The sequence below is a fragment of the Oncorhynchus masou genome, chromosome 27, assembly GCF_036934945.1.
Source record: "Oncorhynchus masou masou isolate Uvic2021 chromosome 27, UVic_Omas_1.1, whole genome shotgun sequence".
Taxonomy (NCBI): domain Eukaryota; kingdom Metazoa; phylum Chordata; class Actinopteri; order Salmoniformes; family Salmonidae; genus Oncorhynchus; species Oncorhynchus masou.
This window is the reverse complement of record NC_088238.1, coordinates 30,886,209-30,901,257: the sequence shown is the minus strand read 5'-3', so window position 1 is coordinate 30,901,257 and position 15,049 is coordinate 30,886,209. Positions and strand designations below refer to the sequence as shown.

General features: G+C 45.3%; 1 protein-coding gene across 1 annotated transcript in view; it reads right to left on the bottom strand.

Annotated features, from left to right (window-relative positions):
- Nucleotides 1-15,049, bottom strand: part of LOC135515435 (diacylglycerol kinase iota-like) — a 64,922-nt gene that overhangs the window by 34,291 nt on the left and 15,582 nt on the right. Inside the window, exons 2-8 of the mRNA XM_064939102.1 lie at nucleotides 10,415-10,523; nucleotides 8,119-8,214; nucleotides 1,760-1,834; nucleotides 1,590-1,646; nucleotides 1,378-1,443; nucleotides 1,218-1,286; nucleotides 910-1,026 (exon numbers count right to left, since the gene is read on the bottom strand). Of these exons, the coding sequence (XP_064795174.1) occupies nucleotides 910-1,026; nucleotides 1,218-1,286; nucleotides 1,378-1,443; nucleotides 1,590-1,646; nucleotides 1,760-1,834; nucleotides 8,119-8,214; nucleotides 10,415-10,523 (589 nt within the window). The remainder of the gene's footprint in view (nucleotides 1-909; nucleotides 1,027-1,217; nucleotides 1,287-1,377; nucleotides 1,444-1,589; nucleotides 1,647-1,759; nucleotides 1,835-8,118; nucleotides 8,215-10,414; nucleotides 10,524-15,049) is intronic.

The following is a 15,049-nucleotide window of genomic DNA, read 5'->3' as shown; positions in this document are numbered from 1 at the left end:
GTAAAGGAGTGCGTAAAGGAGTGTGCAAAGGAGTGCGTAAAGGAGTCTGTAAAGGAGTGTGTAAAGGAGTCTGTAAAGGAGTATGTAAAGGAGTGTGTAAAGGAATGCGTAAAGGAGTGTGTAAAGGAGTGCGTAAAGGAGTGTGTAAAGGAGTGCCTAAAGGAGTCTGTAAAGGAGTGTGTAATGGAGTGTGTAAAGAAGTGTGTAAAGGAGTGCGTAAAGGAGTGCGTAAAGGAGTGTGTAAAGGAGTGTGTAAAGGAGTCTGTAAAGGAGTGTGTAAAGGAGTCTGTAAAGGAGTGTGTAAAGGAATGCGTAAAGGAGTGTGTAAAGGAGTGTGTAAAGGAGTGTGTAAAGGAGTGCGTAAAGGAGTGCGTAAAGGAGTGCGTAATGGAGTGTGTAAAGGAGTGCGTAAAGGAGTGCGTAAAGGAGTCTGTAAAGGAGTGCGTAAAGGAGTCTGTAAAGGAATGCGTAAAGGAGTGCGTAAAGGAGTGCGTAAAGGAGTGTGTAAAGGAGTACGTAAAGGAGTGTGTAATGGAGTGTGTAAAGGAGTGTGTAAAGGAGTGTGTAAAGGAGTGCGTAAAGAAGTCTGTAAAGGAGTGTGTAATGGAGTGTGTAAAGGAGTGTGTAAAGGAGTGCGTAAAGGAGTGCGTAAAGTAGTCTGTAAAGGAGTGCGTAAAGGAGTGCGTAGAATGTATAAAGGAGTGCGTAAAGGAGTGCGTAAAGGAGTGTGTAAAGGAGTGCGTGCCCAAGCATGTGGGTCTCCTCCAATCCTGGTTGTTTGGCTGTGATGTGACGTGAAGGCTCCCTGTTGGACTGTGTGTGTGCTCTAGGGTTAAGCCGGTGGTTGAGCTGCAGTTGACCTACGTGTGTGAATCTGTGTCAGGGTTCGTGTGTGTGTTGTGTTCTCACCTGTGGCTTCCTGACTTTGATGATCCAGGAGGGGGGGACGATGACCCCGGCGTGAGCCCCCAGTGAACAGGGCTCCTCAATCTGATGTAGCTGGAAACACGTCACCTTGTTATGGAACTGAGGGGGACAGGAGGGGAGGAGGGGAGAGAGGGAGGAGAGGAGAGAGGGAGGAGACTGGGTTAGGGGTCTGTAGGTACCGCTACTAACTCATACAGACACTCTACTAGAGAAGAAAACACACGCACATCCCCAATACACAAACACACACACATACAAACACACAGAGAAACACACAAGACACTACTCACAGCTTGTTTGCACCAGGAGCAGCTGATGGCCACAATCTCTTTACTGTGGAAGAACTTCTGCTGGAAGCTCTACCGGATACACAGGATGTATCATGTTATTCATTCATATATACACAATAGACAGGGTGCATATCCTTCAGGTGTACAGTAGGTGTCTTACCTTCCCACACTGTCTGCATTTCCCCTCTTGGCGGCGCCGGTGCACCCAGTGATGCCTCAACATATTCTGCAGAAGACAGGGACGAGGGAGAGGGAAAGAAAAGAGAGCAGTCAGAGACTGACATATACAGCAGTTCTCACACACAAACACACAGGCACACGCACGCACACACACATATATCAGAGACACACCATCATCAGATGCTAACTCACATCTCTGAGGCAGCGAGAGCCTCCTTCTCTAAACGTTGGTTTACAGCGGAAGTTAATCTGAGAGAGAAGGAGAGGGTGGGGGCAGTGAGAGATGGTAAGGATGTAGCGCCAGGTGTGCTTTATCAGATTGACTTGTTGAAAGGGAGAATTGCAATGTGTGTGTGTGTTACCTTGTCGAGCTGCTCGATGCAGGCGGTGTGGACTACGATCTTACACGCTCCGCACTTCCTCCTGGGGGCAGACTTCTTAAAAGACAGGATACACACACACACACCAGAGAAAGCAGTGAGACTCACGTAGACACACACACACATACAATCGGATAAATCAGACAGCTCGGACCAAGTCACAATAAAATAGTTGTCTATGCTTGAAAAAAACATCAAACACGTATTAAGGCCATAATGTGTTAGAGAGGAACTTGACATAGAGAGAGGAAGAGATGTATTTATTGTTTATTTCACTTTTGTCCATCTATTTCACGTGCTTTGGCAATGTAAACATATGTTTCCCATGCCAATAAAGCCCTTAAATTGAATTAAATTGAAATTGAGAGAGAGAGAGGGGGGGAAGAGAGAGAAAGAGGGAGAGAGAGGAAGAGAGAGAAAGAGGGAGAGGGGGGAAGAAAAAGAGAGAGAGACAGATGGGGAAACTAGAGAGAGATTACATTTTGGCCTGCTCTTACCAGCCTCTATCCTATTCAGACTAATGACAGTGTTTGTGGCCTCGACACTAAGAGATATTAAAGGCCAAATGCAGCCGTTTTTATATCAATATCAGATCATTTCTGGGTAACAATTAAGTACCTTACTAACCATGTTTGCATCCAACCATTTAATGCGATGAATTACCTGACGCACGAAAAAAGTCACGACCGGGTTGATGGAAACATGAAATGCCGGTACAGTATTATTAATGCGGACTGACAATTTGTTCGTTCGACCGGTGGGTACCTTTTGTGTCGGTAAAATGTATTATGCAAGAAATGGTGGTGGAACCGCCTTTATGCGCAAATATTGACATACTATTAACCATCATGTCGAAGTAAACTTGGAGTCACGCGAAGACATGGTGTGCGGTCCTCCCACTATAGGACTCGCGAAAGCCTTGCGGTTTATTAGGCTACAGATGAAATAAGTCATGATGAATTTCACAGGGCGGTGAATATGCACGGCGATGAGCTTGATGTTGCTTTCCAATAAATATTGAGGGTCTTATTCTGGTGACCTGATAATCGATGTTTGGCTGCCGTTTGACAAAAACTAGTAATATCGCGTTTATCCATAGTCTCATAATACAGTGCGGGAAGGCTACCTACAGTGTATCTGTGAGCTGTTGGCTGGAGATTTGTTGTTGTTGTGAAGACCAGAGTTTTTCGATATAACGCAACAGTTTTTGTGATCAAACCATCAGTAGATTTGAAACTGTGATGGAAACCCATTTCATTTTTAATTCGGTACATGGGAATTTAACGTTATTTGTATGTGCACTACGTCATCACGCACAGCCTTTTAATCAGCAAGAAAAGTATGTCTGATGGAAAGACATCTCTGGTAGGAAAATGCGCATATTGTTTTATGCAGACTTGAATATTTGCATAAAAATCTGTCGCAAATTGGATGGAATTTGATTTTTTTTTTTCCTAAAAGCAATATCTTATGCAAGACTTTTGCTTGGAGTGGTCTGAGTCGGGAAGGGAAAACAGACTATTTGTTGTTATGGCAGAGAGGGCCTGTTAGAGGACCTCTGGCAGTCTCTATAGGGGTGCCACAGGGTTCAATCCTCGGGCTGACTCTTTTCTCTGTATACATCAATGATGTCGCTCTTGCTGCTGGTGATTCTATGATCTACCTTTACGCAGACGTCACCATTCTGTATTATTCTGGCCCCTCTTTGGACACTGTGTCAACAAACCTCCAGACGAGCTTCAATGCCATACAACTCTCCTTCTGTGACCTCCAACTGCTCTTAAATGCAAGTAAAACTAAATACATGCTCTTCAACCGATCGCTACCAGCACCTGCCCGCCCGTCCAGCATCACTACTCTGGACGGCTCTGACTTAGAATATGTGGACATCTACGAATACCTAGGTGTCTGGTTAGACAGTAAACTCTCCTTCCAGACTCACATTCAGCATCTCCAATCCAAAAATTAAATCTAGAATCAGCTTCCTATTTCGCAAACAAAGCATTCTTCACTCATGCTGCCAAACATACCCTCGTAAAACTGACCATCCTACCGATCCTTGACTTCAACGATGTCATTTACAAAATAGCCTCCAACACTCTACTCAGCAAATTGGATGCAGTCTATCACAGTGCCATCCATTTTGCCACCAAAAAGTCCCATACACTACCCATCACTGCGACCTGTATGCTTTCGTTGGCTGGCCCTCGCTTCACATTCATCGCCACACCCACTGGCTCCAGGTCATCTATAAGTCTTTGCTAGGTAAAGCCCCGCCTTATCTCAGCTCACTGGTTACCATAGCAGCACCCATCCATAGCACGCGCTCCAGCAGGTATATTTCTCTGGTCACCCCCAAAGCCAATTCCTCCTTTGGTCGCCTTTCCTTCCAGTTCTCTGCTGCCAATGACTGGAACAAACTTCAAAAAATCACCGAAGCTGGAGACTCATATCTCCCTCACTAATTTCTTAGCACCAGCTGTCAGAGTAGCTCACAGATCACTGCACCTGTACAATAATGATATAAAACACAGGCAAAACTGAATGTAAACGACACAGGGCCTTTAAAGGTAATGTTAGAGATTACTACTGCAGATAGTGTCAAAGCTATTTATTATCCTATTCCATGATCAAAGTCATCTCTCTAGAGCAGTGGTTCCCAAACTTTTTGTAGTCCCGTACCTCCCGTACCCCTTCAAACATTCGACCTCCAGCTGCATACCCCTTCTAGCACCTGGGTCAGCGCACTCTCAAATGTTGTTTTTTGCCATTTTTGTAAGCCTGCCACACACACACTATACGCTACATTTATTAAACATAAGAATGAGTGTGAGTTTTTGTCACAACCCGGCTCGTGGGAAGTGACAAAGAGCTCTTATAGGACCAGGGCACAAATAATAATATAATAATTATCAATATTTGTGCTTTATATTTAACCATCTTACATATAAAACCATATTTGTTCGTCGAAATGTTGGGTTGTATTGGAGAGAGTCTCAGCCTTAAATCATTTTCCACAGTCTGTGCCTGTATTTAGTTTTCATGCTAGTGAGGGCCGAGAATCCACTCTCATAGGTACTTGGTTGCAAAGGGCATCAGTGTCTTAACAGCGCGATTTGCCAAGGCAGGATACTCTGAGTGCAGCCCAATCCAGAAATCTGGCAGTGGCTTCTGATTTAAATAACATTTTCACAGAACCGCTTGTTGCAATTTCGATGAGGCTCTCTTGTTCAGATATCGGTAAGTGGACTGGGGGCAGGGCATGAAAGGGATAACAAATCCAGTTGTTTGTGTCATCCATTTCGGGAAAGAACTTATGTAATTGTGCATCCAAACTCACTCAGGTGCTTCGCTGTATCACATTTGACATTGTCCATAAGCTTCAGTTCATTTGCACACAATCAATCATACAATGATGGAAAGACCTGTGTGTTGTCCTTGTTAATGCAGACAGAGAAGAGCTCCAACTTCTCAATCATAGACTCAATTTTGTCCCGCACATTGAATATAGTTGCAGAGAGTCCCTGTAATCCTAGATCCAGATCAATCAGGCGAGAAAAAACATCGCCCAGATTGGCCAGTCGTGTGAGAAACTCGTCACCATGCAAGCGGTCAGACAAGTGAAAGTTGTGGTCAGTAAAGAAAACTTTAAGCTGGTCTCTTAATTTAAAAAAACGTGTCAATACTTTGCCCCTTGACAACCAGCGCACTTCTGTACGTTGTAAAAGTGTTACATGGTCGCTGCCCATATCATTGCATAGTGCAGAAAATACATGAAAGTTCAGGGACCTTGCTTTAACTAGGTTAACCATTTTCACTGTAGTGTCCAAAACGTATTTCAAGCTGTCAGGCATACCCTTGGCAGCAAGAGCCTCTCGGTGGATGCTGCAGTGTGCCTAAGTGGCGTCGGGAGCAACGGCTTGCACATGCGTTGTCCACTATGTCTCCCTGTCATGGTTTCTGCTCCATCAGTACAGATACCAACATGAGCAGCAGCTACATTTGGCTACATAAGGACCATTAGTGGAATACCCACGAGAGAGTAACGGTTGATGTGATTGGATGTTAATTATTTGACGAGCCTACCTGTATTTGACATTGTGTTGTTACTTCACTGAACACTAGATGGTTTATTTTGATTTTTGGCAGTGAAATGAGGCTACTCAGACAAGAAAAAAAACTCACCCAAATGTATGGCCCCATTGGAAATTATAAATGGACTGTTTGAAAATGTGAAGGAAAAAAATGTTGTAAAACATTTGAATCACATTTTGATTTGCCGTACCCCTGACGGCATTGCATGTACCCATGGGGGTACACATACCCCAGTTTGGGAATACCTGCACTTCACTCTACTGACGCTCTCCGTGGCCTTCTAACACAATGTAAATACATACGACTAATAAAACTTGAAATTTGAATTATAGACCTCAGCATAACACTGTTATCACCAGTGCTCTCCTCACACACTCTGGCTCTCTCTCCTCACACACTCTGGCTCTCTCTCCTCACACACTCTGGCTCTCTCTCCTCACACACTCTGGCTCTCTCTCCTCACACACTCTGGCTCTCTCTCCTCACACACTCTGGCTCTCTCTCCTCACACACTCTGGCTCTCTCTCCTCACACACTCTGGCTCTCTCTCCTCACACACTCTGGCTCTCTCTCCTCACACACTCTGGCTCTCTCTCCTCACGCACTCTGGCTCTCCTCACGCACTCTCTCTCACGCACTCTGGCTCTCTCTCTCTCTCCTCACGCACTCTGGCTCTCTCTCCTCACGCACTCTGGCTCACGCACTCTGGCTCTCTCTCCTCCACGCACACTCTGGCTCTCTCTCCTCACGCACTCTGGCTCTGGCTCTCTCCTCACACTCTGGCTCTCTCTCCTCACACACTCTGGCTCTCTCCCCTCGCACTCTGGCTCTCTCTCCTCACACACTCTGGCTCTCTCTCCTCACACACTCTGGCTCTCTCTCCTCACACACTCTGGCTCTCTCTCCTCACACACTCTGGCTCTCTCTCCTCACACACTCTGGCTCTCTCTCCTCACACACTCTGGCTCTCTCACACTCTGGCTCTCTCCTCACACACTCTGGCTCTCTCTCCTCACACACTCTGGCTCTCCTCACACACTCCTCACACACTCTGGCTCTCTCTCCTCACACACTCTGGCTCTCTCCTCACACACTCTGGCTCTCTCTCCTCACACACTCTGGCTCTCTCTCCTCACACACTGGCTCTCTCTCCTCACACACTCTGGCTCTCTCTCCTCACACACTCTGGCTCTCTCTCCTGGCTCTCTCTCCTCACACTCTGGCTCTCTCTCCTCACACACTCTGGCTCTCTCTCCTCTCTCTCCTCACACACTCTGGCTCTCTCTCCTCACACACTCTGGCTCTCTCTCCTCACACACTCTGGCTCTCTCTCCTCACACACTCTGGCTCTCTCCTCACACACTCTGGCTCTCTCCTCACACACCTCACACACTCTGGCTCTCTCTCCTCACACACTCTGGCTCTCTCTCCTCACACACTCTGGCTCTCTCTCCTCACACACTCTGGCTCTCTCCTCACACACTCTGGCTCTCCTCTCTCTCTCCTCACTCTGGCTCTCTCTCCTCACACACTCTGGCTCTCTCTCCTCACACACTCTGGCTCTCTCTCCTCACACACTCTGGCTCTCTCTCCTCACACACTCTGGCTCTCTCTCCTCACACACTCTGGCTCTCTCTCCTCACACACTCTGGCTCACACACTCTCTCCTCACACACTCTGGCTCTCTCTCTCCTCACACACTCTGGCTCTCCTCACACACTCTGGCTCTCTCTCACACACTCTGGCTCTCTCTCCTCACACACTCTGGCTCTCTCTCCTCACACACTCTGGCTCACACACTCTCTCTCCTCACACACTCTGGCTCTCTCTCCTCACACACTCTGGCTCTCTCTCCTCACACACTCTCTCCTCACACACTCTGGCTCTCTCTCTCCTCACACACTCTGGCTCTCTCTCCTCACACACTCTGGCTCTCTCTCCTCACACACTCTGGCTCTCTCTCCTCACACACTCTGGCTCTCTCTCCTGTGACCACTCTCTTCCTCTTTCCCCTTCTGTCTCTTCTCTCCTTGTTTCCTTCACTCATCTCTCCACTTTCTGTCCTTTGTCCTTTCTGTCAGTCTACCCCCCTTCTCTCTTTCTCCCACCCTCTCTTTCTATTGCTCTCTCTCTCTCTCTCCCTCTCTCTCTCTCTATCCCTCTCTATCCCTCTCTATCCCTCTCTCTGTCTCAGCCTCCCCCTCTAGCTTCCCCCTCCCTCTCTCACTCCCTCTCCATGTACTCACTGCAGTCTTCAGTACACAGGTGTCTTCTCCAAGGTAGCACAGCTCTCCAGAACAACTGGTCTCCAGCCACAGGTGGTCTCCGTTCACAGCAGTCTCCTACACACACAAACGCACAGCAACACAAAATTCAGCGCACACAAAGGAACATGTTAGACCTTCTCCCACATGCCCGGCAGACAAACAGTGTATGAGTGTTTAATGTGCCTAATTGTCCATTGGATTCCAGTGTGTGGGTGAGGGAAATATATCCTCCCCTACAGGGTATGTGGATCAAACATAAAACACACACAACCAACACACACAGAGAAGCAGCAAAGCACAACCACAATCACATTATTCGCTCTGTGCTGCATGATGTTGATACATTAGCTCATTAAAGTTAAATGGCGGTGTGTGTGTGTGTTTGTTTGTGTGAGTGTGTGTGTGTTTGCGTGCGTGTGTGTGTGCGTGCGTGTGAGAGTGTGTGTGTTTGCGTGAGTGTGTGTGTGTGTGTGTGTGTGTGTGTGTGTGTGTGTGTGTGTGTGTGTGTGTGTGTGTGTGTGTGTGTGCGTGCGTGCGTGCGTGCGTGCGTGCGTGCATCATGCAGAGTGGGAAATGCCAGTAATGACGTTGAGGAAATCTCCTGCATGGAGGGACCTATTTCTCCCCAGGTATAGCCGGGTTGGATCCCTGGGTGTGCCCTTACAGAAAAACCACACCAATTTCACCTGATGAGGTGTTTCACATGTGATATTATGTGAAGTGAATGTGATAAAATGTGAAAACATGTAAAAGCAACATGTGATGACATGAAACTACACAGGTGACAAACATAGGGATGCCAAATATTTTCACATGTGAAACTGCAATTGTGAGAACATGTTATTCTATGTGAAAAGTTGGTGTTAGCATCTACATTTTATACATGTGAACATATGGTTTCACATGTGAACAACTGAACTCACACGTGTCTCTTTTGTTTTCACGTGTGAACATTTCAGCTCAACATGTGAAAACACGTGAAACTGCAAATTTCACATGCTTATTTGTAAGGGAAATGAATGAAATGGTATGGGGTTTTAAAGTAAGTGGTATGCCGTTCAGCTAAAATAGTGTTCAAATCTTTAATCAATGACAATATGATTACATTTGACATGACCACCTAGTACTGAATTTTCAATATGATCCGACCTGGGATTTGAAGTCACAACCTCTGGATTTGACACTGAGAGTTCTGTAAGCAGTCCAATACACAGTCATTACCTATAATACATATCTGCACTTAGCAGAAGAGTGCCATCTGCACTGCTATGTTAGTTCTCATTTAAAGACATGCTCCGGAACTTTGGTGACTAGTAAGTATTTTCTAAACCTCTCGCTGTGGGCTGGATGAGTCAATGTGTAGTTCATACATGCATAATCTATTAGCAGAATTAATATCTTACCTCAATTATCCACGGAATCCCTCATTTGAAAGCAACAGTTTTTCTGGAAGCTGTGCTGCGCCATTTTCCCCCATGTGGTCCAGAACCCGAGCAATTCGAGTTCAACCAATGGGCTTCAGCCTCTCGCCCCATGAGTGACAGCTAGCAAGAGGTACATCATGAACCCATAGCAGAGCGAGAGAGAGAGAGCAATGACGTGATGCACATACTGTATGTGATGTAGTAGGCCATTTTCGGGGACCACTTTAGGCTCGTGAGTTCTACTTTCAGAACTATTGGCAAAAAAAGTATACAAAAGTACCAGAGAATCTCTTTAATCTGACTATTCTCCCATCATTGATTTAATTGACGTATTTCAGACCATTTGAGGGTTTTCTGTATAGATGTCTAATGTTGGTGGGGCATATTATTCTGCTTTAATGTTACTGCTGAATCACTACGATAAATATCATGTTTTTTTCTTGAGTGTATTTTTAACAACGCTGAGATGGACTATGAAGTTCAAAGTGTGAAATCAGTCGTTGACACAGACATGGTGGCGTAGCAAGTTGATCATCGTGCTGCGAACCAAGAGGTTGTGAGTTCAAATCCCAGGGAGGACGTGTTGAATAAAAAGCCCTGTATAAAATAAACAATCTAATCAAGTGTGTCAAATATGTAAGTTGGAAATGCTGTATGTGTTGTTTGTGTGTGTATTCTAAGAACTGATTTTAGTTTGCAGGGCATCACCTGGGAAATCTCCGGTGAAATACTCAATCCATATTTGAAAGGTTATGTTCCAAAAACACATTTTTTCACATGTGAAATTCAACAGGTGAAATCATGTGGTTTTTCCGTGCGCGTGTGTGTGTTTGTTTGTGTGTGTGACTCACTGTCCAGTCAACGGACGTGCGTATCTCCTTGGACGGTCCGTTAGTGATGGGGGGCATGGGTTTGTGGACCGGGGCCAAGTGCTGGAGACCCGACCGCGAGATGGCTTTCCTGAAAGACACACACATTATTAAAGTATTAGTGTGACCCATCATATCAAATCTCTTGACCTGTAATCAGTGAAATGAAGGGATTCGTGGACGAGTACCGTCTTTAATCAGTGACATGAAAGGACTCAGGCGATTGAGGAAAATAGCATCATTTTTCTTTTAGAGTGGATTGCATGATGCTACTTCAGTACACTGACCCAGTAGCCCCAATACTCAGGAGAGATGTGGAGAGAAAGCAAGAGAGGGGGACGGAGGAAGAGAGAGAAAACGTCTGCTCTCTCAGTCAGGGGTAGGATGAGTCAGCAGTGTTGAGAGCTGCTCCTGGCGCCCTCTCCCTCAATATAACCTCCCCACAACCTCCACACAACCTCCTTAAAGCCTCCCCTACAACAACCCGCAACCTCCTCAAAGCCTCCCCGCAACCTCCCTATAACCAACTTGGAGAGTTAAATCTCTGCTATCTGCTCGCAGCAACATTTGTTTGCATAATGCGTAATAGCACTATAGTATTGAGTATGTTCAGTATGTTCAGTATAATGTAATACAATAAATATAACATTCAGATCCGTCCTACAGGGTAGCTGCCTATATTCCAATCTCCAGCCCGCTGTAACTGTGACAATCTAGGTGGGTTAAATAACAGGAACTACCCTGGAACCACCTCACCTCTCTCTCATCTGTCCTATGTAGTATGCAACACAGAGGGCGTATGGTGAGGCCTGCGTGCGTGCGTGCGTGCGTGCGTGGATAGGTATGGTGGAAAGTGTGCCTAATTCCCCTGGTGCCAAAGATGTCAATTAAGGCAGCCCCCCGCACCTCTCTGATTCAGAGGGGTTGGGTTAAATGCGGAAGACACATTTCAGTTGAAGGCATTCAGTTGTACAACTGACTAGGTACCCCCCCCCCCCTTTCCCTTTCCTGCATACCTGACAACCTGTTGAAAGTTTCAGACCTCATCTAGAATGTGTAACACAAGCCCCTGCACACACACACACACACACACACACAAAAATAGATGTACGTGGGTGACAACACGCGATTGAATACATGCCACTGAGGCCAACACACACACACCACATTGACAGACAATAATGCACCTAAAATCTACCGCATTAACGGATACCAGTCATAACATAACACACACACACACGCACACACACCCATACTGTCCAAACACACTTAACCCCTGTTCTTATCAGATACCAGCGATAAAGAAACACACACACAAACTGCCCACACACGCTCATCGGTGTGTTTAGTGTTGAGTGATTTAGATTAATCTAACCTGATTATAGCCGGGACCTGATCTGACAGGATAGACAGTTTGAGTAGACTGACAGAGTAGAGATACAGATGTGTGTGTGAGGGAATGGGATAAAGAGAGAGAGAGAGAGAGAGAGAGAGAGAGAGAGAGAGTGTATATGATAGCGAGAGTGATAGAGAGGCCTGTGTTCATTCACTACGATCAACACCTGATGCCTCAGCGATCAGAGAGTAGCTATGTACTGTAGTGTGTTGAACACACACACACACACAGAGACACACAGACAGAGACAGACAGACCACCATTGCATTTCAACTGCATGCTTAGTAATCTACTAAGTACATAGCAGGATCAAGGTATTAAAGCTTGATTTGATGACTTTGGTGTTAGACTGGATGGATATACAGTAATGGGGGCTCGACAGAGGAATGAGTCGGCTCAGGCACCTAAATGTCAACAGGGTAACAGATTAGAATATTCACTCCATGGTTGGGGTTCATTCAGTTCACTTTTCAGTTCAGTAAATCCAGGAAGTGAACTGAAATTAAACTAATTCCTTTAAAAAATCATCAGAGAAAACTCTGGGCAAAAATTCTCAATGAACCGAATTGAAAACTGAATTGATCCCAACTGGTGATTGACACTCCCCCGATGTAGAAGTTAGTTGTTGCTGGAGAAAGTTCTGGAGAAATCTGATACCCACACAACAAAAGCAGACACTCTCTCTCTCTCTCTCTCTCTCTCTCTCTCTCTCTCTCTCTCTCTCTCTCTCTCTCTCTCTCTCTCTCTCTCTCTCTCTCTCTCTCTCTCTCTCTCTCTCTCTCTCTCTCTCTCTCTCTCTCTCTCTCTCTCTCTCTCTCTCTCTCTCTCGTCCTCCTTGCCTACTCCTCTTCTTTCTCCTCCTCCTCTTCTTCCTCCTCTTCCTTCTATAAGTCGTGGCAGCAGTGCAAGGCTGACATGGTTGCTATAGTAACCACCCAGTATGCAGCAGTTGTCTCTGTGTAAAGATGTAATTATAGAGTAGAGACTTAGTGTCAGCATCATGGTCTGCGCACACACACACACGCACACACGCACACACACACGCACGCATGCATGCACGCAAACACACACATGCACGCACACCTGTATCCTCTGACTGTCAGGCTGCTACACAGGCAGGACCAACCCCCAAAGATGAGGTCGCCCTACTGTACCCACTCAATGCCTCTACCAAGATACCATCTCATATACAGTGCCTTGCGAAAGTATTCGGCCCCCTTGAACTTTGCAACCTTTTGCCACATTTCAGGCTTCAAACATAAAGATATAAAACTGTATTTTTTGTGAAGAATCAACAACAAGTGGGACACAATCATGAAGTGGAACGACAGGGAAGATGGTTAAAATTGATGGGAAGATGGATGGAGCCAAATACAGGACCATTCTGGAAGAAAACCTGATGGAGTCTGCAAAAGACCTGAGACTGGGACGGAGATTTGTCTTCCAACAAGACAATGATCCAAAACATAAAGCAAAATCTACAATGGAATGCTTCAAAAATAAACATATCCAGGTGTTAGAATGGCCAAGTCAAAGTCCAGACCTGAATCCAATCGAGAATCTGTGGAAAGAACTGAAAACTGCTGTTCACAAATGCTCTCCATCCAACCTCACTGAGCTCGAGCTGTTTTGCAAGGAGGAATGGGAAAAATTTCAGTCTCTCGATGTGCAAAACTGATAGAGACATACCCCAAGCGACTTACAGCTGTAATCGCAGCAAAAGGTGGCGCTACAAAGTATTAACTTAAGGGGGCTGAATAATTTTGCACGCCCAATTTTTCAGTTTTTGATTTGTTAAAAATGTTTGAAATATCCAATAAATGTCGTTCCACTTCATGATTGTGTCCCACTTGTTGTTGATTCTTCACAAAAAAATACAGTTTTTTATCTTTATGTTTGAAGCCTGAAATGTGGCAAAAGGTCGCAAAGTTCAAGGGGGCCGAATACTTTCGCAAGGCACTGTAAAAGCATCTCCAATACAGTGCCTATTGTAACTGTTCAACAGCATTATATGCAGTTGAAGTCGGAAGTTTACATACACTTAGGAGTCATTAAAACTTATTTTTCAACCACTCCACAAATTCCTTGTTATCAAACTATAGTTTTGGCAAGTTGGTTAGGACATCTACTTTGTGCATGACACAAGTAATTTTTCCAGCAATTGTTACAGACAGATTATTTTACTCATAAATCACAATTTCCAAATGCCTGAAGGTACCACGTTCATCTGTACAAACAATAGTATGCAAGTATAAACACCATGGGACCACGCAGCCGTCATACCGCTCAGGAAGGAGACGAACGTACTTTGGTGTGAAAAGTGCAAATCCATCCAAGAACAACAGCAAAGGACCTTGTGAAGATGCTGGAGGAAAAAGCTACAAAAGTATCAATATCCACAGTAAAACGAGTCCTATTTCGACATGACCTGAAAGGCCGCTCAGCAAATAATAAGCCACTGCTCCAAAACCACCATAAAAAAGCCAGACTACGGTTTGCAACTGCACATGGGGACAAAGATTGTCGTTTTTGGAGATTTAAAACATTTTTTTTTTTAATTTGACATTTATTTAACCAGGTAGGCTAGTTGAGAAAATGTTCTCATTTGCAACTGCGACCTGGCCAAGATAAAGTAAAGAAGTTCGGCACAAACAACACCACAGAGTTACACATGGAATAAACAAAACACAGTCAATAGTACAGTGGAACAAAAGAAAACAAAAAGTCTATATACAGTGAGTGCAAATGAGGTAAGATAAGGCAATAAATAGGCCATGGTGGCGAAGTAATTACAATATAGCAATTAACCACTGGACGATAGATGTGCAGAAGATGAATGTGCAAGTAGAGATACTGGGGTGCAAAGGAGCAAGATAAATAAATAAATACAGTATGGGGATGAGGTAGATAGATGGGCTGTTTACAGATGGGCTACGTACAGGTGCAGTGATCTGTGAGCTGCTCTGACAACTGGTGATTAACATGCAGTTCGTTCCAGTTATTGGCAGCAGAGAACTGGAAGGAAAGACGGCCAAATGAGGAATTGGCTTTGGGGGTGACCAGTGAGATATACCTGCTGGAGCACATGCTATGAGTGGATGCTATTATGGTGACCAGTGAGCTGAGATAAGGCGGGGTTTTACCTAGCAGAGACTAGTAGATAACCTGTAGCCAGTGGGTTTGGCGACGAGTATGAAGCGAGGACCAACCAACGAGAGTGT